The sequence below is a fragment of the Oncorhynchus keta genome, unplaced genomic scaffold, assembly GCF_023373465.1.
Source record: "Oncorhynchus keta strain PuntledgeMale-10-30-2019 unplaced genomic scaffold, Oket_V2 Un_scaffold_8670_pilon_pilon, whole genome shotgun sequence".
In the NCBI taxonomy this organism is placed as follows: domain Eukaryota; kingdom Metazoa; phylum Chordata; class Actinopteri; order Salmoniformes; family Salmonidae; genus Oncorhynchus; species Oncorhynchus keta.
In genome coordinates this window covers 80,165-104,692 of record NW_026291010.1, presented here as the reverse complement: position 1 = coordinate 104,692, position 24,528 = coordinate 80,165, and the positions used below count along the sequence as shown (strand labels likewise).

The window sequence follows — 24,528 nt, the reverse complement described above, 5'->3', positions numbered from 1 at the left end:
AGTTACCTGGGAGGAGGTAAGGGGTTTGGGGCCATGACTATAGTTACCTGGGAGGAGGTAAGGGGTCATGACTATAGTTACCTGGAGGAGGTAAGGGGTCAGGGGCCATGACTATAGTTACCTGGGAGGAGGTGAGGGGTCAGGGGCCATGACTATAGTTACCTGGAGGAGGTGAGGGGTCAGGGGCCATGACTATAGTTACCTGGGAGGAGGTAAGGGGTCAGGGGCCATGACTATAGTTACCTGGAGGAGGTGAGGGGTCAGGGGCCATGACTATAGTTACCTGGAGGAGGTAAGGGGTCAGGGGCCATGACTATAGTTACCTGGGAGGAGGTAAGGGGTCAGGGGCCATGACTATAGTTACCTGGGAGGAGGTAAGGGGTTTGGGGCCATGACTATAGTTACCTGGGAGGAGGTAAGGGGTCAGGGGCCATGACTATAGTTACCTGGGAGGAGGTAAGGGGTCAGGGGCCATGACTATAGTTACCTGGGAGGAGGTAAGGGGTCAGGGGCCATGACTATAGTTACCTGGAGGAGGTAAGGGGTCATGACTATAGTTACCTGGAGGAGGTGAGGGGTCAGGGGCCATGACTATAGTTACCTGGAGGAGGTAAGGGGTCATGACTATAGTTACCTGGGAGGAGGTAAGGGGTCAGGGGCCATGACTATAGTTACCTGGGAGGAGGTAAGGGGTTTGGGGCCATGACTATAGTTACCTGGGAGGAGGTAAGGGGTCAGGGGCCATGACTATAGTTACCTGGAGGAGGTAAGGGGTCAGGGGCCATGACTATAGTTACCTGGAGGAGGTAAGGGGTCAGGGGCCATGACTATAGTTACCTGGGAGGAGGTAAGGGGTTTGGGGCCATGACTATAGTTACCTGGGAGGAGGTAAGGGGTCAGGGGCCATGACTATAGTTACCTGGAGGAGGTAAGGGGTTTGGGGCCATGACTATAGTTACCTGGGAGGAGGTAAGGGGTCAGGGGTCATGACTATAGTTACCTGGAGGAGGTAAGGGGTTTGGGGCCATGACTATAGTTACCTGGGAGGAGGTAAGGGGTCAGGGGTCATGACTATAGTTACCTGGAGGAGGTAAGGGGTTTGGGGCCATGACTATAGTTACCTGGGAGGAGGTAAGGGGTCAGGGGTCATGACTATAGTTACCTGGAGGAGGTGAGGGGTCAGGGGTCATGACTATAGTTACCTGGGAGGAGGTAAGGGGTCAGGGGTCATGACTATAGTTACCTGGGAGGAGGTAAGGGGTCAGGGGCCATGACTATAGTTACCTGGAGGAGGTAAGGGGTTTGGGGCCATGACTATAGTTACCTGGGAGGAGGTAAGGGGTCAGGGGTCATGACTATAGTTACCTGGAGGAGGTGAGGGGTCAGGGGCCATGACTATAGTTACCTGGAGGAGGTAAGGGGTTTGGGGCCATGACTATAGTTACCTGGGAGGAGGTAAGGGGTCAGGGGCCATGACTATAGTTACCTGGAGGAGGTAAGGGGTCAGGGGCCATGACTATAGTTACCTGGGAGGAGGTAAGGGGTTTGGGGCCATGACTATAGTTACCTGGGAGGAGGTAAGGGGTCAGGGGCCATGACTATAGTTACCTGGAGGAGGTAAGGGGTCATGACTATAGTTACCTGGAGGAGGTAAGGGGTCAGGGGCCATGACTATAGTTACCTGGAGGAGGTGAGGGGTCAGGGGCCATGACTATAGTTACCTGGGAGGAGGTAAGGGGTCATGACTATAGTTACCTGGAGGAGGTAAGGGGTCAGGGGCCATGACTATAGTTACCTGGAGGAGGTGAGGGGTCAGGGGCCATGACTATAGTTACCTGGAGGAGGTGAGGGGTCAGGGGCCATGACTATAGTTACCTGGGAGGAGGTAAGGGGTCAGGGGCCATGACTATAGTTACCTGGAGGAGGTAAGGGGTCAGGGGCCATGACTATAGTTACCTGGAGGAGGTAAGGGGTCAGGGGCCATGACTATAGTTACCTGGGAGGAGGTAAGGGGTCAGGGGCCATGACTATAGTTACCTGGGAGGAGGTAAGGGGTCAGGGGCCATGACTATAGTTACCTGGAGGAGGTAAGGGGTCAGGGGCCATGACTATAGTTACCTGGAGGAGGTAAGGGGTCAGGGGCCATGACTATAGTTACCTGGAGGAGGTAAGGGGTCAGGGGCCATGACTATAGTTACCTGGGAGGAGGTAAGGGGTCAGGGGCTATGACTATAGTTACCTGGAGGAGGTAAGGGGTCAGGGGCCATGACTATAGTTACCTGGGAGGAGGTAAGGGGTCAGGGGCCATGACTATAGTTACCTGGAGGAGGTAAGGGGTCAGGGGCCATGACTATAGTTACCTGGGAGGAGGTAAGGGGTCATGACTATAGTTACCTGGAGGAGGTAAGGGGTCAGGGGCCATGACTATAGTTACCTGGGAGGAGGTAAGGGGTCAGGGGCCATGACTATAGTTACCTGGAGGAGGTAAGGGGTCAGGGGCCATGACTATAGTTACCTGGAGGAGGTAAGGGGTCAGGGGCCATGACTATAGTTACCTGGGAGGAGGTAAGGGGTCATGACTATAGTTACCTGGAGTAGGTAAGGGGTCAGGGGCCATGACTATAGTTACCTGGAGGAGGTAAGGGGTCAGGGGCCATGACTATAGTTACCTGGAGGAGGTAAGGGGTCAGGGGCCATGACTATAGTTACCTGGAGGAGGTAAGGGGTCAGGGGCCATGACTATAGTTACCTGGGAGGAGGTAAGGGGTCAGGGGCCATGACTATAGTTACCTGGAGGAGGTAAGGGGTCAGGGGCCATGACTATAGTTACCTGGAGGAGGTAAGGGGTCAGGGGCCATGACTATAGTTACCTGGAGGAGGTAAGGGGTCAGGGGCCATGACTATAGTTACCTGGAGGAGGTGAGGGGTCAGGGGCCATGACTATAGTTACCTGGGAGGAGGTAAGGGGTCAGGGGCCATGACTATAGTTACCTGGAGGAGGTGAGGGGTCAGGGGCCATGACTATAGTTACCTGGGAGGAGGTAAGGGGTCAGGGGCCATGACTATAGTTACCTGGAGGAGGTAAGGGGTCAGGGGCCATGACTATAGTTACCTGGAGGAGGTAAGGGGTCAGGGGCCATGACTATAGTTACCTGGGAGGAGGTAAGGGGTCATGACTATAGTTACCTGGAGGAGGTAAGGGGTCAGGGGCCATGACTATAGTTACCTGGGAGGAGGTAAGGGGTCAGGGGCCATGACTATAGTTACCTGGAGGAGGTAAGGGGTCATGACTATAGTTACCTGGAGGAGGTAAGGGGTCATGACTATAGTTACCTGGAGGAGGTAAGGGGTCATGACTATAGTTACCTGGAGGAGGTAAGGGGTCAGGGGCTATGACTATAGTTACCTGGAGGAGGTAAGGGGTCATGACTATAGTTACCTGGAGGAGGTAAGGGGTCAGGGGCCATGACTATAGTTACCTGGAGGAGGTAAGGGGTCAGGGGTCATGACTATAGTTACCTGGGAGGAGGTGAGGGGTCAGGGGCCATGACTATAGTTACCTGGGAGGAGGTAAGGGGTCAGGGGCCATGACTATAGTTACCTGGGAGGAGGTAAGGGGTCAGGGGCCATGACTATAGTTACCTGGGAGGAGGTAAGGGGTCAGGGGCCATGACTATAGTTACCTGGGAGGAGGTAAGGGGTCATGACTATAGTTACCTGGAGGAGGTAAGGGGTCAGGGGCCATGACTATAGTTACCTGGAGGAGGTGAGGGGTCAGGGGCCATGACTATAGTTACCTGGAGGAGGTAAGGGGTCAGGGGCCATGACTATAGTTACCTGGAGGAGGTAAGGGGTTTGGGGCCATGACTATAGTTACCTGGAAGGAGGTGAGGGGTCAGGGGCCATGACTATAGTTACCTGGGAGGAGGTAAGGGGTCAGGGGCCATGACTATAGTTACCTGGGAGGAGGTAAGGGGTCAGGGGCCATGACTATAGTTACCTGGAGGAGGTGAGGGGTCAGGGGCCATGACTATAGTTACCTGGGAGGAGGTAAGGGGTCAGGGGCCATGACTATAGTTACCTGGAGGAGGTGAGGGGTCATGACTATAGTTACCTGGAGGAGGTAAGGGGTCAGGGGTCATGACTATAGTTACCTGGAGGAGGTAAGGGGTCAGGGGTCATGACTATAGTTACCTGGGAGGAGGTAAGGGGTCATGACTATAGTTACCTGGAGGAGGTGAGGGGTCATGACTATAGTTACCTGGGAGGAGGTAAGGGGTCAGGGGCCATGACTATAGTTACCTGGAGGAGGTAAGGGGTCAGGGGCCATGACTATAGTTACCTGGGAGGAGGTGAGGGGTCAGGGGCCATGACTATAGTTACCTGGAGGAGGTGAGGGGTCAGGGGCCATGACTATAGTTACCTGGGAGGAGGTAAGGGGTCAGGGGCCATGACTATAGTTACCTGGGAGGAGGTAAGGGGTCAGGGGCCATGACTATAGTTACCTGGGAGGAGGTAAGGGGTCAGGGGCCATGACTATAGTTACCTGGGAGGAGGTAAGGGGTCAGGGGCCATGACTATAGTTACCTGGGAGGAGGTAAGGGGTCATGACTATAGTTACCTGGGAGGAGGTAAGGGGTCAGGGGCCATGACTATAGTTACCTGGGAGGAGGTAAGGGGTCAGGGGCCATGACTATAGTTACCTGGGAGGAGGTAAGGGGTCAGGGGCCATGACTATAGTTACCTGGGAGGAGGTAAGGGGTCAGGGGCCATGACTATAGTTACCTGGGAGGAGGTAAGGGGTCAGGGGTCATGACTATAGTTACCTGGGAGGAGGTAAGGGGTCAGGGGCCATGACTATAGTTACCTGGGAGGAGGTAAGGGGTCAGGGGCCATGACTATAGTTACCTGGGAGGAGGTAAGGGGTCAGGGGTCATGACTATAGTTACCTGGGAGGAGGTAAGGGGTCAGGGGCCATGACTATAGTTACCTGGGAGGAGGTAAGGGGTCATGACTATAGTTACCTGGGAGGAGGTAAGGGGTCAGGGGCCATGACTATAGTTACCTGGAGGAGGTAAGGGGTCATGACTATAGTTACCTGGAGGAGGTGAGGGGTCAGGGGCCATGACTATAGTTACCTGGAGGAGGTAAGGGGTCATGACTATAGTTACCTGGAGGAGGTAAGGGGTCAGGGGCCATGACTATAGTTACCTGGAGGAGGTAAGGGGTCAGGGGTCATGACTATAGTTACCTGGGAGGAGGTAAGGGGTTTGGGGCCATGACTATAGTTACCTGGGAGGAGGTGAGGGGTCAGGGGCCATGACTATAGTTACCTGGGAGGAGGTGAGGGGTCAGGGGCCATGACTATAGTTACCTGGGAGGAGGTAAGGGGTCAGGGGCCATGACTATAGTTACCTGGGAGGAGGTAAGGGGTCAGGGGCCATGACTATAGTTACCTGGGAGGAGGTAAGGGGTCAGGGGCCATGACTATAGTTACCTGGGAGGAGGTAAGGGGTAAGGGGTCATGACTATAGTTACCTGGAGGAGGTAAGGGGTCAGGGGCCATGACTATAGTTACCTGGGAGGAGGTAAGGGGTTTGGGGCCATGACTATAGTTACCTGGGAGGAGGTGAGGGGTCAGGGGCCATGACTATAGTTACCTGGGAGGAGGTAAGGGGTCAGGGGCCATGACTATAGTTACCTGGGAGGAGGTAAGGGGTCATGACTATAGTTACCTGGGAGGAGGTAAGGGGTCAGGGGCCATGACTATAGTTACCTGGGAGGAGGTAAGGGGTCAGGGGCCATGACTATAGTTACCTGGGAGGAGGTAAGGGTTTGGGGCCATGACTATAGTTACCTGGAGGAGGTAAGGGGTCAGGGGCCATGACTATAGTTACCTGGAGGAGGTAAGGGGTCATGACTATAGTTACCTGGGAGGAGGTAAGGGGTCAGGGGCCATGACTATAGTTACCTGGGAGGAGGTAAGGGGTCATGACTATAGTTACCTGGGAGGAGGTAAGGGGTCAGGGGCCATGACTATAGTTACCTGGGAGGAGGTAAGGGGTCAGGGGCCATGACTATAGTTACCTGGGAGGAGGTAAGGGGTCAGGGGCCATAACTATAGTTACCTGGGAGGAGGTAAGGGGTCATGACTATAGTTACCTGGGAGGAGGTAAGGGGTCAGGGGCCATGACTATAGTTACCTGGGAGGAGGTAAGGGGTCATGACTATAGTTACCTGGGAGGAGGTAAGGGGTCAGGGGTCATGACTATAGTTACCTGGGAGGAGGTAAGGGGTCAGGGGCCATGACTATAGTTACCTGGGAGGAGGTAAGGGGTCAGGGGCCATGACTATAGTTACCTGGAGGAGGTAAGGGGTCAGGGGCCATGACTATAGTTACCTGGAGGAGGTAAGGGGTCAGGGGCCATGACTATAGTTACCTGGGAGGAGGTAAGGGGTCAGGGGCCATGACTATAGTTACCTGGGAGGAGGTAAGGGGTCAGGGGCCATGACTATAGTTACCTGGGAGGAGGTAAGGGGTCAGGGGCCATGACTATAGTTACCTGGGAGGAGGTGAGGGATCAGGGGCCATGACTATAGTTACCTGGAGGAGGTAAGGGGTCAGGGGCCATGACTATAGTTACCTGGAGGAGGTAAGGGGTCAGGGGCCATGACTATAGTTACCTGGGAGGAGGTGAGGGGTCATGACTATAGTTACCTGGGAGGAGGTGAGGGGTCAGGGGCCATGACTATAGTTACCTGGGAGGAGGTGAGGGGTCAGGGGCCATGACTATAGTTACCTGGAGGAGGTGAGGGGTCAGGGGCCATGACTATAGTTACCTGGAGGAGGTAAGGGGTCAGGGGCCATGACTATAGTTACCTGGGAGGAGGTGAGGGGTCATGACTATAGTTACCTGGGAGGAGGTGAGGGGTCAGGGGCCATGACTATAGTTACCTGGGAGGAGGTAAGGGGTCAGGGGTCATGACTATAGTTACCTGGAGGAGGTAAGGGGTCAGGGGCCATGACTATAGTTACCTGGAAGGAGGTAAGGGGCCATGACTATAGTTACCTGGAGGAGGTAAGGGGTCATGACTATAGTTACCTGGGAGGAGGTAAGGGGTCATGACTATAGTTACCTGGAGGAGGTAAGGGGTCATGACTATAGTTACCTGGGAGGAGGTAAGGGGTCAGGGGCCATGACTATAGTTACCTGGGAGGAGGTAAGGGGTCATGACTATAGTTACCTGGAGGAGGTAAGGGGTTTGGGGCCATGACTATAGTTACCTGGGAGGAGGTGAGGGGTCAGGGGCCATGACTATAGTTACCTGGGAGGAGGTAAGGGGTCAGGGGCCATGACTATAGTTACCTGGAGGAGGTAAGGGGTCATGACTATAGTTACCTGGGAGGAGGTAAGGGGTCATGACTATAGTTACCTGGAGGAGGTGAGGGGTCAGGGGTCATGACTATAGTTACCTGGAGGAGGTAAGGGGTTTGGGGCCATGACTATAGTTACCTGGAGGAGGTGAGGGGTCAGGGGCCATGACTATAGTTACCTGGAGGAGGTGAGGGGTCAGGGGCCATGACTATAGTTACCTGGAGGAGGTAAGGGGTCAGGGGCCATGACTATAGTTACCTGGAGGAGGTAAGGGGTCAGGGCCCATGACTATAGTTACCTGGAGGAGGTAAGGGGTCAGGGGCCATGACTATAGTTACCTGGGAGGAGGTGAGGGGTCAGGGGCCATGACTATAGTTACCTGGAGGAGGTAAGGGGTCAGGGGCCATGACTATAGTTACCTGGAGGAGGTAAGGGGTCAGGGCCCATGACTATAGTTACCTGGAGGAGGTAAGGGGTCAGGGGCCATGACTATAGTTACCTGGGAGGAGGTGAGGGGTCAGGGGCCATGACTATAGTTACCTGGGAGGAGGTGAGGGGTCAGGGGCCATGACTATAGTTACCTGGGAGGAGGTGAGGGGTCAGGGGCCATGACTATAGTTACCTGGGAGGAGGTGAGGGGTCAGGGGTCATGACTATAGTTACCTGGAGGAGGTAAGGGGCCATGACTATAGTTACCTGGGAGGAGGTAAGGGGTCAAGGGTCAGGGGTCATCACTTTGGTTACCTGGGAGGAGATGAGGGGTCAAGGGTCATCACTATGGTTATCTGAGAGGAGGTTATGGTTCAGGGGTCATCACTATAGTTACCGGGGAATAGGTGAGAGGTCATTGCCACGGTTACCAGGGTCTTGGTCCCTGGGCTCAGTCCAATCCTCTGGTATCATGTGATTCCAGTAGTTGATGTTTAAACAGAGATGAAGCAAGTATCATGTCGTTCTCATGTAGAGCATGACTCTACATAAAGCACAGTTCACTTCAGGGGAACCATACCATCATTACCACTGAATAACCCTGACTCCATATTTGTCCAATCCCGTCAGATCTTCCTGTGGATTGGCAGGTCTGCCAACGAATATGAGACCAAGGAAGCGTGTAACAGTGCTCTAGAGTACCTGAGGACCCACCCAGCGGGGCGGGACCCTGACACACCCATCATCTCCGTCAAACAGGGCTACGAGCCACTGACCTTCACCGGATGGTTCAACACATGGGACCCTCAGAAGTGGAGCGTGAGTAGATCTGGGACACCAGCCATCACGGCCAGAGGGGAAACGGGATGCACTGCTACAACTGTGACTGGATGTGTTTTATTGAGTAACTTCAGCAAAGTGAATTGAATTTATTAGGGGAAGAGGTGGGGACTCGAGTCAATCTGTGTTTGTTAGTGTGTTCTGTGCATCTATTTACAGTCAGGTAGAGTTTGAATAAATGTATTTATGATTCTTAACATGAAGATAACAGACCGGTGATCTGTTACCAAACTGGTGTTTACAGACTGGTGTTTACAGACTGGTGTTAACAGACTGGTGTTACCAGACTGGTGTTAACAAACTGGTGTTAACAGACTGGTGTTACCAAACTGGTGTTTACAGACTGGTGTTTACAGACTGGTGTTTACAGACTGGTGTTTACAGACTGGTGTTAACAGACTGGTGTTTACAGACTGGTGTTTACAGACTGGTGTTAACAGACTGGTGTTACCAGACTGGTGTTTACAGACTGGTGTTTACAGACTGGTGTTTACAGACTGGTGTTTACAGACTGGTGTTAACAGACTGGTGTTACCAGACTGGTGTTAACAAACTGGTGTTAACAGACTGGTGTTACCAAACTGGTATTACCAAACTGGTGTTACCAAACTGGTGTTACCAAACTGGTGTTACCAGACTGGTGTTAACAGACTGGTGTTAACAGACTGGTGTTACCAAACTGGTGTTAACAAACTGGTGTTACCAGACTGGTGTTACCAAACTGGTGTTACCAGACTGGTGTTACCAAACTGGTGTTAACAGACTGGTGTTACCAAACTGGTGTTACCAAACTGGTGTTACCAAACTGGTGTTACCAGACTGGTGTTACCAAACTGGTGTTAACAGACTGGTGTTACCAAACTGGTGTTACCAAACTGGTGTTACCAGACTGGTGTTAACAGACTGGTGTTAACAGACTGGTGTTACCAAACTGGTGTTACCAAACTGGTGTTACCAGACTGGTGTTACCAAACTGGTGTTACCAAACTGGTGTTAACAGACTGGTGTTACCAAACTGGTGTTACCAAACTGGTGTTACCAGACTGGTGTTAACAGACTGGTGTTAACAGACTGGTGTTACCAAACTGGTGTTAACAGACTGGGTGTTACCAAACTGGTGTTACCAAACTGGTGTTACCAAACTGGTGTTACCAGACTGGTGTTAACAAACTGGTGTTAACAGACTGGTGTTACCAAACTGGTGTTAACAGACTGGTGTTACCAAACTGGTGTTAACAGACTGGTGTTACCAAACTGGTGTTACCAAACTGGTGTTACCAAACTGGTGTTACCAGACTGGTGTTAACAGACTGGTGTTAACAGACTGGTGTTACCAAACTGGTGTTACCAGACTGGTGTTAACAGACTGGTGTTAACAGACTGGTGTTACCAGACTGGTGTTACCAAACTGGTGTTAACAGACTGGTGTTACCAAACTGGTGTTACCAAACTGGTGTTACCAGACTGGTGTTACCAAACTGTTGTTACCAAACTGGTGTTAACAGACTGGTGTTACCAAACTGGTGTTACCAGACTGGTGTTACCAAACTGGTGTTACCAGACTGGTGTTACCAAACTGGTGTTACCAAACTGGTGTTACCAGACTGGTGTTACCAAACTGTTGTTACCAAACTGGTGTTAACAGACTGGTGTTACCAAACTGGTGTTAACAGACTGGTGTTACCAAACTGGTGTTTACAGACTGGTGTTACCAAACTGGTGTTAACAGACTGGTGTTACCAAACTGGTGTTACCAAACTGGTGTTTACAGACTGGTGTTACCAAACTGGTGTTTACAGACTGGTGTTACCAAACTGGTGTTTACAGACTGTTGTTACCAAACTGGTGTTACCAAACTGGTGTTACCAAACTGGTGTTAACAGACTGGTGTTACCAAACTGGTGTTACCAAACTGGTGTTACCAAACTGGTGTTTACAGACTGGTGTTACCAAACTGGTGTTACCAAACTGGTGTTACCAGACTGGTGTTACCAAACTGTTGTTACCAAACTGGTGTTAACAGACTGGTGTTACCAAACTGGTGTTAACAGACTGGTGTTAACAAACTGGTGTTACCAAACTGGTGTTACCAAACTGGTGTTAACAGACTGGTGTTACCAAACTGGTGTTAACAGACTGGTGTTAACAAACTGGTGTTACCAAACTGGTGTTACCAAACTGGTGTTAACAGACTGGTGTTACCAAACTGGTGTTACCAAACTGGTGTTACCAGACTGGTGTTACCAAACTGTTGTTACCAAACTGGTGTTAACAGACTGGTGTTACCAAACTGGTGTTACCAAACTGGTGTTACCAAACTGGTGTTAACAGACTGGTGTTACCAAACTGGTGTTACCAAACTGGTGTTACCAAACTGGTGTTTACAGACTGGTGTTACCAAACTGGTGTTACCAAACTGGTGTTTACAGACTGGTGTTACCAAACTGGTGTTACCAAACTGGTGTTACCAAACTGGTGTTACCAAACTGGTGTTTACAGACTGGTGTTACCAAACTGGTGTTACCAAACTGGTGTTAACAGACTGGTGTTACCAAACTGGTGTTAACAGACTGGTGTTACCAAACTGGTGTTACCAAACTGGTGTTACCAAACTGGTGTTAACAGACTGGTGTTAACAGACTGGTGTTACCAAACTGGTGTTACCAAACTGGTGTTACCAAACTGGTGTTAACAGACTGGTGTTAACAGACTGGTGTTACCAAACTGGTGTTACCAAACTGGTGTTACCAAACTGGTGTTACCAAACTGGTGTTAACAGACTGGTGTTTACAGACTGGTGTTACCAAACTGGTGTTACCAAACTGGTGTTAACAGACTGGTGTTTACAGACTGGTGTTAACAGACTGGTGTTAACAGACTGGTGTTAACAGACTGGTGTTACCAGACTGGTGTTAACAGACTGGTGTTTACAGACTGGTGTTAACAGACTGGTGTTACCAAACTGGTGTTACCAAACTGGTGTTAACAGACTGGTGTTACCAGACTGGTGTTACCAAACTGGTGTTACCAAACTGGTGTTTACAGACTGGTGTTACCAGACTGGTGTTACCAAACTGGTGTTAACAGACTGGTGTTTACAGACTGGTGTTACCAGACTGGTGTTACCAAACTGGTGTTACCAAACTGGTGTTTACAGACTGGTGTTACCAAACTGGTGTTTACAGACTGGTGTTACCAGACTGGTGTTACCAAACTGGTGTTACCAAACTGGTGTTTACAGACTGGTGTTACCAAACTGGTGTTACCAAACTGGTGTTAACAGACTGGTGTTAACAGACTGGTGTTAACAGACTGGTGATACCAAACTGGTGTTACCAAACTGGTGTTACCAAACTGGTGTTAACAGACTGGTGTTAACAGACTGGTGTTAACAGACTGGTGTTACCAGACTGGTGTTACCAAACTGGTGTTACCAAACTGTTGTTACCAAACTGGTGTTAACAGACTGGTGTTAACAGACTGGTGTTAACAGACTGGTGTTTACAGACTGGTGTTAACAGACTGGTGTTACCAAACTGGTGTTAACAGACTGGTGTTACCAAACTGGTGTTACCAAACTGGTGTTACCAAACTGTTGTTACCAAACTGGTGTTAACAGACTGGTGTTTACAGACTGGTGTTAACAGACTGGTGTTTACAGACTGGTGTTAACAGACTGGTGTTAACAGACTGGTGTTACCAAACTGGTGTTAACAGACTGTTGTTACCAAACTGGTGTTAACAGACTGGTGTTAACAGACTGGTGTTACCAAACTGGTGTTAACAGACTGGTGTTAACAGACTGGTGTTAACAGACTGGTGTTACCAAATTGGTGTTAACAGACTGGTGTTACCAGACTGGTGTTACCAAACTGGTGTTAACAGACTGGTGTTAACAGACTGGTGTTAACAGACTGGTGTTACCAAACTGGTGTTAACAGACTGGTGTTACCAGACTGGTGTTACCAAACTGTTGTTACCAGACTGGTGTTACCAGACTGGTGTTACCAAACTGGTGTTAACAGACTGGTGTTACCAAACTGGTGTTACCAGACTGGTGTTACCAAACTGGTGTTAACAGACTGGTGTTACCAGACTGGTGTTACCAGACTGGTGTTAACAGACTGGTGTTACCAAACTGGTGTTAACAGACTGGTGTTACCAAACTGGTGTTACCAAACTGGTGTTAACAGACTGGTGTTAACAGACTGGTGTTACCAAACTGGTGTTACCAGACTGGTGTTACCAAACTGGTGTTACCAAACTGGTGTTACCAAACTGGTGTTACCAAACTGGTGTTACCAAATTGGTGTTACCAAACTGGTGTTACCAAATTGGTGTTACCAAACTGGTGTTACCAAACTGGTGTTACCAAACTGGTGTTAACAGACTGGTGTTACCAAACTGGTGTTACCAAACTGGTGTTACCAAATTGGTGTTACCAAACTGGTGTTACCAAACTGGTGTTACCAAACTGGTGTTACCAAACTGGTGTTACCAGACTGGTTTACCAATCTGGTGTTACCAAACTGGTGTTACCAAACTGTTGTTACCAATCTGGTGTTACCAAACTGGTGTTACCAGACTGGTGTTACCAAACTGGTGTTACCAGACTGGTGTTACCAAACTGTTGTTACCAATCTGGTGTTACCAAACTGGTGTTACCAAACTGTTGTTACCAAACTGGTGTTACCAAACTGGTGTTACCAGACTGGTGTTACCAAACTGTTGTTACCAATCTGGTGTTACCAAACTGGTGTTACCAAACTGGTGTTACCAAACTGGTGTTACCAGACTGGTGTTACCAAACTGTTGTTACCAGACTGGTGTTACCAAACTGGTGTTACCAAACTGTTGTTACCAAACTGGTGTTACCAAACTGTTGTTAACAGACTGGTGTTTACAGACTGATGTTACCAAACTGGTGTTTACAGACTGGTGTTACCAGACTGGTGTTACCAAACTGGTGTTACCAAACTGTTGTTAACAGACTGGTGTTACCAGACTGGTGTTACCAATCTGGTGTTACCAAACTGGTGTTAACAGACTGGTGTTACCAGACTGGTGTTACCAAACTGGTGTTACCAAACTGTTGTTAACAGACTGGTGTTACCAGACTGGTGTTAACAGACTGGTGTTACCAAACTGGTGTTACCAAACTGGTGTTACCAAACTGGTGTTTACAGACTGGTGTTACCAAACTGTTGTTACCAAACTGGTGTTAACAGACTGGTGTTAACAGACTGGTGTTACCAAACTGGTGTTTACAGACTGGTGTTACCAAACTGGTGTTACCAAACTGGTGTTACCAAACTGGTGTTTACAGACTGGTGTTACCAAACTGGTGTTACCAAACTGGTGTTACCAAACTGGTGTTTACAGACTGGTGTTACCAAACTGGTGTTTACAGACTGGTGTTACCAAACTGGTGTTAACAGACTGGTGTTAACAGACTAGTGTTACCAAACTGGTGTTTACAGACTGGTGTTACCAGACTGGTGTTACCAAACTGGTGTTACCAAACTGGTGTTAACAGACTGGTGTTACCAAACTGGTGTTTACAGACTGGTGTTACCAAACTGTTGTTACCAAACTGGTGTTAACAGACTGGTGTTACCAAACTGGTGTTTACAGACTGGTGTTACCAAACTGGTGTTACCAAACTGGTGTTAACAGACTGGTGTTTACAGACTGGTGTTTACAGACTGGTGTTACCAAACTGGTGTTACCAAACTGGTGTTACCAGACTGGTGTTAACAAACTGGTGTTTACAGACTGGTGTTACCAAACTGGTGTTAACAGACTGGTGTTACCAGACTGGTGTTTACAGACTGGTGTTACCAAACTGGTGTTAACAAACTGGTGTTACCAAACTGGTGTTTACAGACTGGTGTTACCAAACTGTTGTTACCAAACTGGTGTTAACAGACTGGTGTTACCAAACTGGTGTTAACAGACTGGTGTTACCAAACTGGTGTTTACAGACTGGTGTTACCAGACTGGTGTTACCAAACTGGTGTTACCAAACTGGTCATAACAGACTGGTGTTACCAAACTGGTGTTTACAGACTGGTGTTACCAAACTGTTGTTACCAAACTGGTGTTAACAGACTGGTGTTAACAGACTGGTGTTAACAGACTGGTGTTAACAGACTGGTGTTACGAAACTGGTGTTAACAGACTGGTGTTACCAAACTGTTGTTACCAAACTGGTGTTACCAGACTGTTGTTACCAGACTGGTGTTACCAAACTGGTGTTACCAAACTGGTGTTACCAAACTGTTGTTACCAAACTGTTGTTAACAGACTGGTGTTAACAGACTGGTGTTTACAGACTGGTGTTAACAGACTGGTGTTTACAGACTGGTGTTACCAAACTGGTGTTAACAGACTGGTGTTAACAGACTGGTGTTAACAGACTGGTGTTACCAAACTGGTGTTAACAGACTGGTGTTAACAGACTGGTGTTAACAGACTGGTGTTACCAAACTGGTGTTAACAGACTGGTGTTAACAGACTGGTGTTAACAGACTGGTGTTTACAGACTGGTGTTAACAGACTGGTGTTTACAGACTGGTGTTAACAGACTGGTGTTAACAGACTGGTGTTACCAAACTGGTGTTAACAGACTGGTGTTAACAGACTGGTGTTTACAGACTGGTGTTAACAGACTGGTGTTAACAGACTGGTGTTAACAGACTGGTGTTTACAGACTGGTGTTAACAGACTGGTGTTAACAGACTGGTGTTTACAGACTGGTGTTAACAGACTGGTGTTTACAGACTGGTGTTAACAGACTGGTGTTAACAGACTGGTGTTACCAAACTGGTGTTAACAGACTGGTGTTAACAGACTGGTGTTTACAGACTGGTGTTAACAGACTGGTGTTAACAGACTGGTGTTTACAGACTGGTGTTAACAGACTGGTGTTACCAAACTGGTGTTTACAGACTGGTGTTTACAGACTGGTGTTACCAAACTGGTGTTAACAGACTGGTGTTTACAGACTGGTGTTAACAGACTGGTGTTACCAAACTGGTGTTAACAGACTGGTGTTTACAGACTGGTGTTTACAGACTGGTGTTTACAGACTGGTGTTACCAAACTGGTGTTAACAGACTGGTGTTTACAGACTGGTGTTAACAGACTGGTGTTACCAAACTGGTGTTACCAAACTGGTGTTAACAGACTGGTGTTACCAAACTGGTGTTAACAGACTGGTGTTAACAGACTGGTGTTAACAGACTGGTGTTTACAGACTGGTGTTAACAGACTGGTGTTAACAGACTGGTGTTACCAAACTGGTGTTAACAGACTGGTGTTAACAGACTGGTGTTTACAGACTGGTGTTAACAGACTGGTGTTAACAGACTGGTGTTTACAGACTGGTGTTAACAGACTGGTGTTTACAGACTGGTGTTAACAGACTGGTGTTAACAGACTGGTGTTACCAAACTGGTGTTAACAGACTGGTGTTAACAGACTGGTGTTTACAGACTGGTGTTAACAGACTGGTGTTAACAGACTGGTGTTTACAGACTGGTGTTAACAGACTGGTGTTACCAAACTGGTGTTAACAGACTGGTGTTACCAAACTGGTGTTACCAAACTGGTGTTAACAGACTGGTGTTAACAGACTGGTGTTACCAAACTGGTGTTACCAGACTGGTGTTACCAAACTGGTGTTACCAAACTGGTGTTACCAAACTGGTGTTACCAAACTGGTGTTACCAAATTGGTGTTACCAAACTGGTGTTACCAAATTGGTGTTACCAAACTGGTGTTACCAAACTGGTGTTACCAAACTGGTGTTAACAGACTGGTGTTACCAAACTGGTGTTACCAAACTGGTGTTACCAAATTGGTGTTACCAAACTGGTGTTACCAAACTGGTGTTACCAAACTGGTGTTACCAAACTGGTGTTACCAGACTGGTGTTACCAATCTGGTGTTACCAAACTGGTGTTACCAAACTGTTGTTACCAATCTGGTGTTACCAAACTGGTGTTACCAGACTGGTGTTACCAAACTGGTGTTACCAGACTGGTGTTACCAAACTGTTGTTACCAATCTGGTGTTACCAAACTGGTGTTACCAAACTGTTGTTACCAAACTGGTGTTACCAAACTGGTGTTACCAGACTGGTGTTACCAAACTGTTGTTACCAATCTGGTGTTACCAAACTGGTGTTACCAAACTGGTGTTACCAAACTGGTGTTACCAGACTGGTGTTACCAAACTGTTGTTACCAGACTGGTGTTACCAAACTGGTGTTACCAAACTGTTGTTACCAAACTGGTGTTACCAAACTGTTGTTAACAGACTGGTGTTTACAGACTGATGTTACCAAACTGGTGTTTACAGACTGGTGTTACCAGACTGGTGTTACCAAACTGGTGTTACCAAACTGTTGTTAACAGACTGGTGTTACCAGACTGGTGTTACCAATCTGGTGTTACCAAACTGGTGTTAACAGACTGGTGTTACCAGACTGGTGTTACCAAACTGGTGTTACCAAACTGTTGTTAACAGACTGGTGTTACCAGACTGGTGTTAACAGACTGGTGTTACCAAACTGGTGTTACCAAACTGGTGTTACCAAACTGGTGTTTACAGACTGGTGTTACCAAACTGTTGTTACCAAACTGGTGTTAACAGACTGGTGTTAACAGACTGGTGTTACCAAACTGGTGTTTACAGACTGGTGTTACCAAACTGGTGTTACCAAACTGGTGTTACCAAACTGGTGTTTACAGACTGGTGTTACCAAACTGGTGTTACCAAACTGGTGTTACCAAACTGGTGTTTACAGACTGGTGTTACCAAACTGGTGTTTACAGACTGGTGTTACCAAACTGGTGTTAACAGACTGGTGTTAACAGACTAGTGTTACCAAACTGGTGTTTACAGACTGGTGTTACCAGACTGGTGTTACCAAACTGGTGTTACCAAACTGGTGTTAACAGACTGGTGTTACCAAACTGGTGTTTACAGACTGGTGTTACCAAACTGTTGTTACCAAACTGGTGTTAACAGACTGGTGTTACCAAACTGGTGTTTACAGACTGGTGTTACCAAACTGGTGTTACCAAACTGGTGTTAACAGACTGGTGTTTACAGACTGGTGTTTACAGACTGGTGTTACCAAACTGGTGTTACCAAACTGGTGTTACCAGACTGGTGTTAACAGACTGGTGTTTACAGACTGGTGTTTACAGACTGGTGTTACCAAACTGGTGTTAACAGACTGGTGTTTACAGACTGGTGTTTACAGACTGGTGTTACCAAACTGGTGTTACCAAACTGGTGTTACCAAACTGGTGTTTACAGACTGGTGTTACCAAACTGTTGTTACCAAACTGGTGTTAACAGACTGGTGTTACCAAACTGGTGTTAACAGACTGGTGTTACCAAACTGGTGTTTACAGACTGGTGTTACCAGACTGGTGTTACCAAACTGGTGTTACCAAACTGGTCATAACAGACTGGTGTTACCAAACTGGTGTTTACAGACTGGTGTTACCAAACTGTTGTTACCAAACTGGTGTTAACAGACTGGTGTTAACAGACTGGTGTTAACAGACTGGTGTTACGAAACTGGTGTTAACAGACTGGTGTTACCAAACTGTTGTTACCAAACTGGTGTTACCAGACTGTTGTTACCAGACTGGTGTTACCAAACTGGTGTTACCAAACTGGTGTTACCAAACTGTTGTTACCAAACTGTTGTTAACAGACTGGTGTTAACAGACTGGTGTTTACAGACTGGTGTTAACAGACTGGTGTTTACAGACTGGTGTTACCAAACTGGTGTTAACAGACTGGTGTTAACAGACTGGTGTTAACAGACTGGTGTTACCAAACTGGTGTTAACAGACTGGTGTTAACAGACTGGTGTTAACAGACTGGTGTTACCAAACTGGTGTTAACAGACTGGTGTTAACAGACTGGTGTTAACAGACTGGTGTTTACAGACTGGTGTTAACAGACTGGTGTTTACAGACTGGTGTTAACAGACTGGTGTTAACAGACTGGTGTTACCAAACTGGTGTTAACAGACTGGTGTTAACAGACTGGTGTTTACAGACTGGTGTTAACAGACTGGTGTTAACAGACTGGTGTTAACAGACTGGTGTTAACAGACTGGTGTTTACAGACTGGTGTTAACAGACTGGTGTTTACAGACTGGTGTTAACAGACTGGTGTTAACAGACTGGTGTTACCAAACTGGTGTTAACAGACTGGTGTTTACAGACTGGTGTTAACAGACTGGTGTTAACAGACTGGTGTTTACAGACTGGTGTTAACAGACTGGTGTTACCAAACTGGTGTTTACAGACTGGTGTTTACAGACTGGTGTTACCAAACTGGTGTTAACAGACTGGTGTTTACAGACTGGTGTTAACAGACTGGTGTTACCAAACTGGTGTTAACAGACTGGTGTTTACAGACTGGTGTTTACAGACTGGTGTTTACAGACTGGTGTTACCAAACTGGTGTTAACAGACTGGTGTTTACAGACTGGTGTTAACAGACTGGTGTTACCAAACTGGTGTTACCAAACTGGTGTTAACAGACTGGTGTTACCAAACTGGTGTTAACAGACTGGTGTTAACAGACTGGTGTTAACAGACTGGTGTTTACAGACTGGTGTTAACAGACTGGTGTTAACAGACTGGTGTTACCAAACTGGTGTTAACAGACTGGTGTTAACAGACTGGTGTTTACAGACTGGTGTTAACAGACTGGTGTTAACAGACTGGTGTTTACAGACTGGTGTTAACAGACTGGTGTTTACAGACTGGTGTTAACAGACTGGTGTTAACAGACTGGTGTTACCAAACTGGTGTTAACAGACTGGTGTTAACAGACTGGTGTTTACAGACTGGTGTTAACAGACTGGTGTTAACAGACTGGTGTTAACAGACTGGTGTTTACAGACTGGTGTTAACAGACTGGTGTTACCAAACTGGTGTTTACAGACTGGTGTTTACAGACTGGTGTTTACAGACTGGTGTTACCAAACTGGTGTTAACAGACTGGTGTTTACAGACTGGTGTTACCAAACTGGTGTTAACAGACTGGTGTTTACAGACTGGTGTTTACAGACTGGTGTTTACAGACTGGTGTTAACAGACTGGTGTTTACAGACTGGTGTTTACAGACTGGTGTTAACAGACTGGTGTTAACAGACTGGTGTTTACAGACTGGTGTTAACAGACTGGTGTTTACAGACTGGTGTTTACAGACTGGTGTTTACAGACTGGTGTTAACAGACTGGTGTTAACAGACTGGTGTTAACAAACTGGTGTTAACAGACTGGTGTTAACAGACTGGTGTTAACAGACTGGTGTTTACAGACTGGTGTTAACAGACTGGTGTTAACAGACTGGTGTTTACAGACTGGTGTTTACAGACTGGTGTTAACAGACTGGTGTTTACAGACTGGTGTTTACAGACTGGTGTTTACAGACTGGTGTTAACAGACTGGTGTTTACAGACTGGTGTTTACAGACTGGTGTTTACAGACTGGTGTTTACAGACTAGTGGATCTTCTCTTCTCAACAGGGAGGCTCCTCCTATGAGGAAATGAAACAAAACCTGGGCGATGTTGCATCTATCTCTCAGATTACTGTAGTAAGTGATTCACCAACACACTCTAGCAATCATGTTACTAACTCAACCAAGTAATAAAATAACCATTAGCCACCTTGTATTGACATTATGATATAACCAATACAAGCCTAACCTTTGCATGCATCAAACATTAATGATCGTAAGCAAAGAAACATTCATTTAAATATGTTCTAAATCATCCAATCAGCTTTCACCTGTTAGAGGAGATATCAGCTTTCACCTGTTAGAGGGGATATCAGCTTTCACCTGTTAGAGGAGATATCAGCTTTCACCTGTTAGATGAGATATCAGCTTTCACCTGTTAGATGGGATATCAGCTTTCACCTGTTAGAGGAGATATCAGCTTTCACCTGTTAGATGAGATATCAGCTTTCACCTGTTAGAGGGGATATCAGCTTTCACCTGTTAGAGGAGATATCAGCTTTCACCTGTTAGATGAGATATCAGCTTTCACCTGTTAGATGAGATATCAGCTTTCACCTGTTAGATGGGATATCAGCTTTCACCTGTTAGAGGAGATATCAGCTTTCACCTGTTAGAGGGGATATCAGCTTTCACCTGTTAGATGAGATATCAGCTTTCACCTGTTAGAGGAGATATCAGCTTTCACCTGTTAGAGGGGATATCAGCTTTCACCTGTTAGAGGAGATATCAGCTTTCACCTGTTAGAGGGGATATCAGCTTTCACCTGTTAGATGGGATATCAGCTTTCACCTGTTAGATGAGATATCAGCTTTCACCTGTTAGATGAGATATCAGCTTTCACCTGTTAGAGGGGATATCAGCTTTCACCTGTTAGAGGGGATATCAGCTTTCACCTGTTAGATGGGATATCAGCTTTCACCTGTTAGAGGGGATATCAGCTTTCACCTGTTAGATGGGATATCAGCTTTCACCTGTTAGAGGAGATATCAGCTTTCACCTGTTAGATGAGATATCAGCTTTCACCTGTTAGATGGGATATCAGCTTTCACCTGTTAGATGGGATATCAGCTTTCACCTGTTAGATGAGATATCAGCTTTCACCTGTTAGATGAGATATCAGCTTTCACCTGTTAGATGGGATATCAGCTTTCACCTGTTAGATGGGATATCAGCTTTCACCTGTTAGAGGAGATATCAGCTTTCACCTGTTAGAGGAGATATCAGCTTTCACCTGTTAGAGGGGATATCAGCTTTCACCTGTTAGAGGAGATATCAGCTTTCACCTGTTAGAGGGGATATCAGCTTTCACCTGTTAGAGGGGATATCAGCTTACACCTGTTAGATGAGATATCAGCTTTCACCTGTTAGAGGAGATATCAGCTTTCACCTGTTAGAGGAGATATCAGCTTTCACCTGTTAGATGAGATATCAGCTTTCACCTGTTAGATGAGATATCAGCTTTCACCTGTTAGAGGGGATATCAGCTTTCACCTGTTAGAGGGGATATCAGCTTTCACCTGTTAGAGGAGATATCAGCTTTTACCTGTTAGATGAGATATCAGCTTTCACCTGTTAGAGGAGATATCAGCTTTCACCTGTTAGAGGAGATATCAGCTTTTACCTGTTAGATGAGATATCAGCTTTCACCTGTTAGAGGAGATATCAGCTTTCACCTGTTAGATGAGATATCAGCTTTCACCTGTTAGAGGAGATATCAGCTTCCACCTGTTAGATGAGATATCAGCTTTCATCTGTTAGAGGAGATATCAGCTTTCACCTGTTAGAGGAGATATCAGCTTTCACCTGTTAGAGGGGATATCAGCTTTCACCTTTTAGAGGAGATATCAGCTTTCACCTGTTAGATGGGATATCAGCTTCCACCTGTTAGAGGAGATATCAGCTTTCACCTGTTAGAGGAGATATCAGCTTTCACCTGTCAGAGGAGATATCAGCTTTCACCTGTTAGAGGAGATATCAGCTTTCACCTGTTAGAGGAGATATCAGCTTTCACCTGTCAGAGGAGATATCAGCTTTCACCTGTTAGAGGAGATATCAGCTTTCACCTGTTAGAGGAGATATCAGCTTTCACCTGTTAGAGGAGATATCAGCTTTCATCTGTTAGAGGAGATATCAGCTTTCACCTGTCAGAGGAGATATCAGCTTTCACCTGTTAGAGGAGATATCAGCTTTCACCTGTTAGAGGAGATATCAGCTTTCACCTGTCAGAGGAGATATCAGCTTTCACCTGTTAGAGGAGATATCAGTATCTACATCTCACTCCTCCTCTTGTTTCATGTAGAATTTGAACAACACAGAGCTGAGTAAGGGTTCTGCTGGGGGGAGTAGTGGAGGTGCTGGGCACAGCGCTCCAGGAGGCCCAGCCCAGTTCAGCTCTCCACCATCCTACAAGCTCCACCTTGGGACAGGAGGGGGCTCCTGTGGCCCTTCCAGCCCAGCCACCCCTGGAGGTCAGGACTGCCTGTCCACCACCTTCAGCACTACCCTGTCCCCCACCCTGTCCTCCCCCTCCCTGGGCCCCTCCATCACCCTGGTCCCCTCCACCACCCCAGCTCCCAGGACTGGAGAGTACCTGGGCCCTGAGCTGCTGATCAACAAGAGCCCCAATGAGCTGCCCAAGGGAGTGGACCCTAATAGGAGAGAGGTGAGGATGCTATTATAAAATAGTACTGCTGAGACTGTATTGTACAGCAGGTTATTTGGGAAATGGTCATATTTTCGTTGTTTACTATTTGGACAAATCAGGATTGGGAAAAGGTGATTCTTAAACTGGTTTCCACAGCACACAAAGTCAAAATTGGATATATCGTTAAAATTCAGGAAAACAGAAAATGTCATTTTTGGCCATGATAAACATGGCTGAAATTAGAGGGAGAGGGAGGCCTAGAGTTTCCATTTGGGAGGAGACTTTTACACAAAGGTAATCCAAATGGTTAATGGCATTCCCTCCAGAAGTAAAACAGGAAATGACAAACTTTCTCGAAATATTTTTACTTCTAGGGAACCGAGATTAGTGTTATGGTGGTGAACTGACAGCAGGGGCCAGCAGGGGTCAGCATAACACAAGAAATATGTCTCTCTCACTCTCAACTCAAGGGCTTTATTGGCATGGGGAACATATGTTTACATTGCCGAAGCAAGTGAAATAGTTCATAAACAAAAGTTAAATAAACAATATAAATGAATAGTCAACATTACACTCATAGAAGTTCCAAAAGAATAAAGACATTTCAAATGTCACATTATGTCTTTATACGGTGTTGTAACGATGTGCAAAAATATCTCTCTCTCTCTCTTCTCAGGACTATCTCTCTGATGCGGATCTGGAGAATCTGCTGGGTTGTTCTCGGTCTGGTTTCCAGCGGCTGCCCAGGTGGCGGCAGAACGACCTGAAGAAGAAGGCAGGGCTGTTCTAAGTGGGCAGTCGCGTCAGTTGGGATGACATCGGGACATAGCTTATTAGAGTTGAAAATGTTCCTTGATTGTGTTCAAGTTGTTTTCAAGTGGAGAGAGAGCGGGAATGTTTTTTTTAAATCGTTTTTCAACAGAACCTGCCTGATTACTAACAGTACGTTACAAGCAGTAAAACAGAGAGACATTTAAAAAATACATTATTTATTGAACAATTGAACAAAACTATGCCCAGTTGATATGTTCTACCAGCTGAACAAAATAAACAGCAGGTATTTTTTTAAGCATTGATTCGATGAACATGTCTTTATTTTTTTATCTCATGATCAGTTGCTATATTTGATGTTTTGTTATATTTTCTCTACATTTCAAAGATGAGTTATGATTTTAAAACACTTTTTTAATGTATTTTCTAACAATCAAACATAATGAACAAACCCTCTCATAATCAAAAATCTAATCATCATGAAGCCTGTCACCAGATCTCTAATAATAAAACAATATACAATCAACTTACTGTTTCAAATTCTTCTTTTACTTTGTGTAAATGCAGTTGAGTTACAATATATTACAATATACAGAGCCTTTGGAAATGATTCAGACCCCTTGACTTTTTCCACATCTTGTTACATTTTGTTATGTTACAGCCTTATTCTAAAATAGATTAAATCATTTTTTCCCTCATTAATCTACACACAATACCCCTTAATGACATCACAATACCCCATAATGACATCACAATACCCCATAATGACATCACAATACCCATTAATGACATCACAATACCCAATAATGACATCACAATACCCCTTAATGACATCACAATACCCCATAATGACATCACAATACCCCATAATGACATCACAATACCCCATAATGACATCACAATACC

The 24,528-nt window shown here is 46.6% G+C and overlaps 1 protein-coding gene and 1 long non-coding RNA gene across 51 annotated transcripts in view; one reads left to right on the top strand and one right to left on the bottom strand.

Moving 5' to 3' along the window:
- vill (villin-like) overlaps positions 1–24,148 on the top strand; it is a 95,918-nt gene extending 71,770 nt beyond the window's left edge. Inside the window, 4 exon segments of the mRNA XM_052517593.1 lie at positions 8,436–8,624; positions 20,214–20,282; positions 22,507–22,869; positions 23,528–24,148. Of these exon segments, the coding sequence (XP_052373553.1) occupies positions 8,436–8,624; positions 20,214–20,282; positions 22,507–22,869; positions 23,528–23,641 (735 nt within the window). The 3' untranslated portion in view covers positions 23,642–24,148.
- LOC127929610 (uncharacterized) lies at positions 20,292–22,513 on the bottom strand. 50 transcript variants are annotated; one of them, XR_008135451.1, is made up of 8 exons: positions 22,063–22,513; positions 21,855–22,010; positions 21,777–21,802; positions 21,621–21,672; positions 21,283–21,360; positions 21,179–21,204; positions 20,971–21,048; positions 20,292–20,892 (listed from the first exon to the last, which is right to left on the bottom strand). It is a non-coding gene; the product is annotated as an uncharacterized LOC127929610 (long non-coding RNA). The 50 variants fall into 50 exon arrangements; XR_008135431.1 differs by having other exon boundaries at positions 21,491–21,646; XR_008135446.1 differs by having other exon boundaries at positions 21,569–21,646.
- Positions 24,149–24,528: the final 380 nt, after the last annotated feature.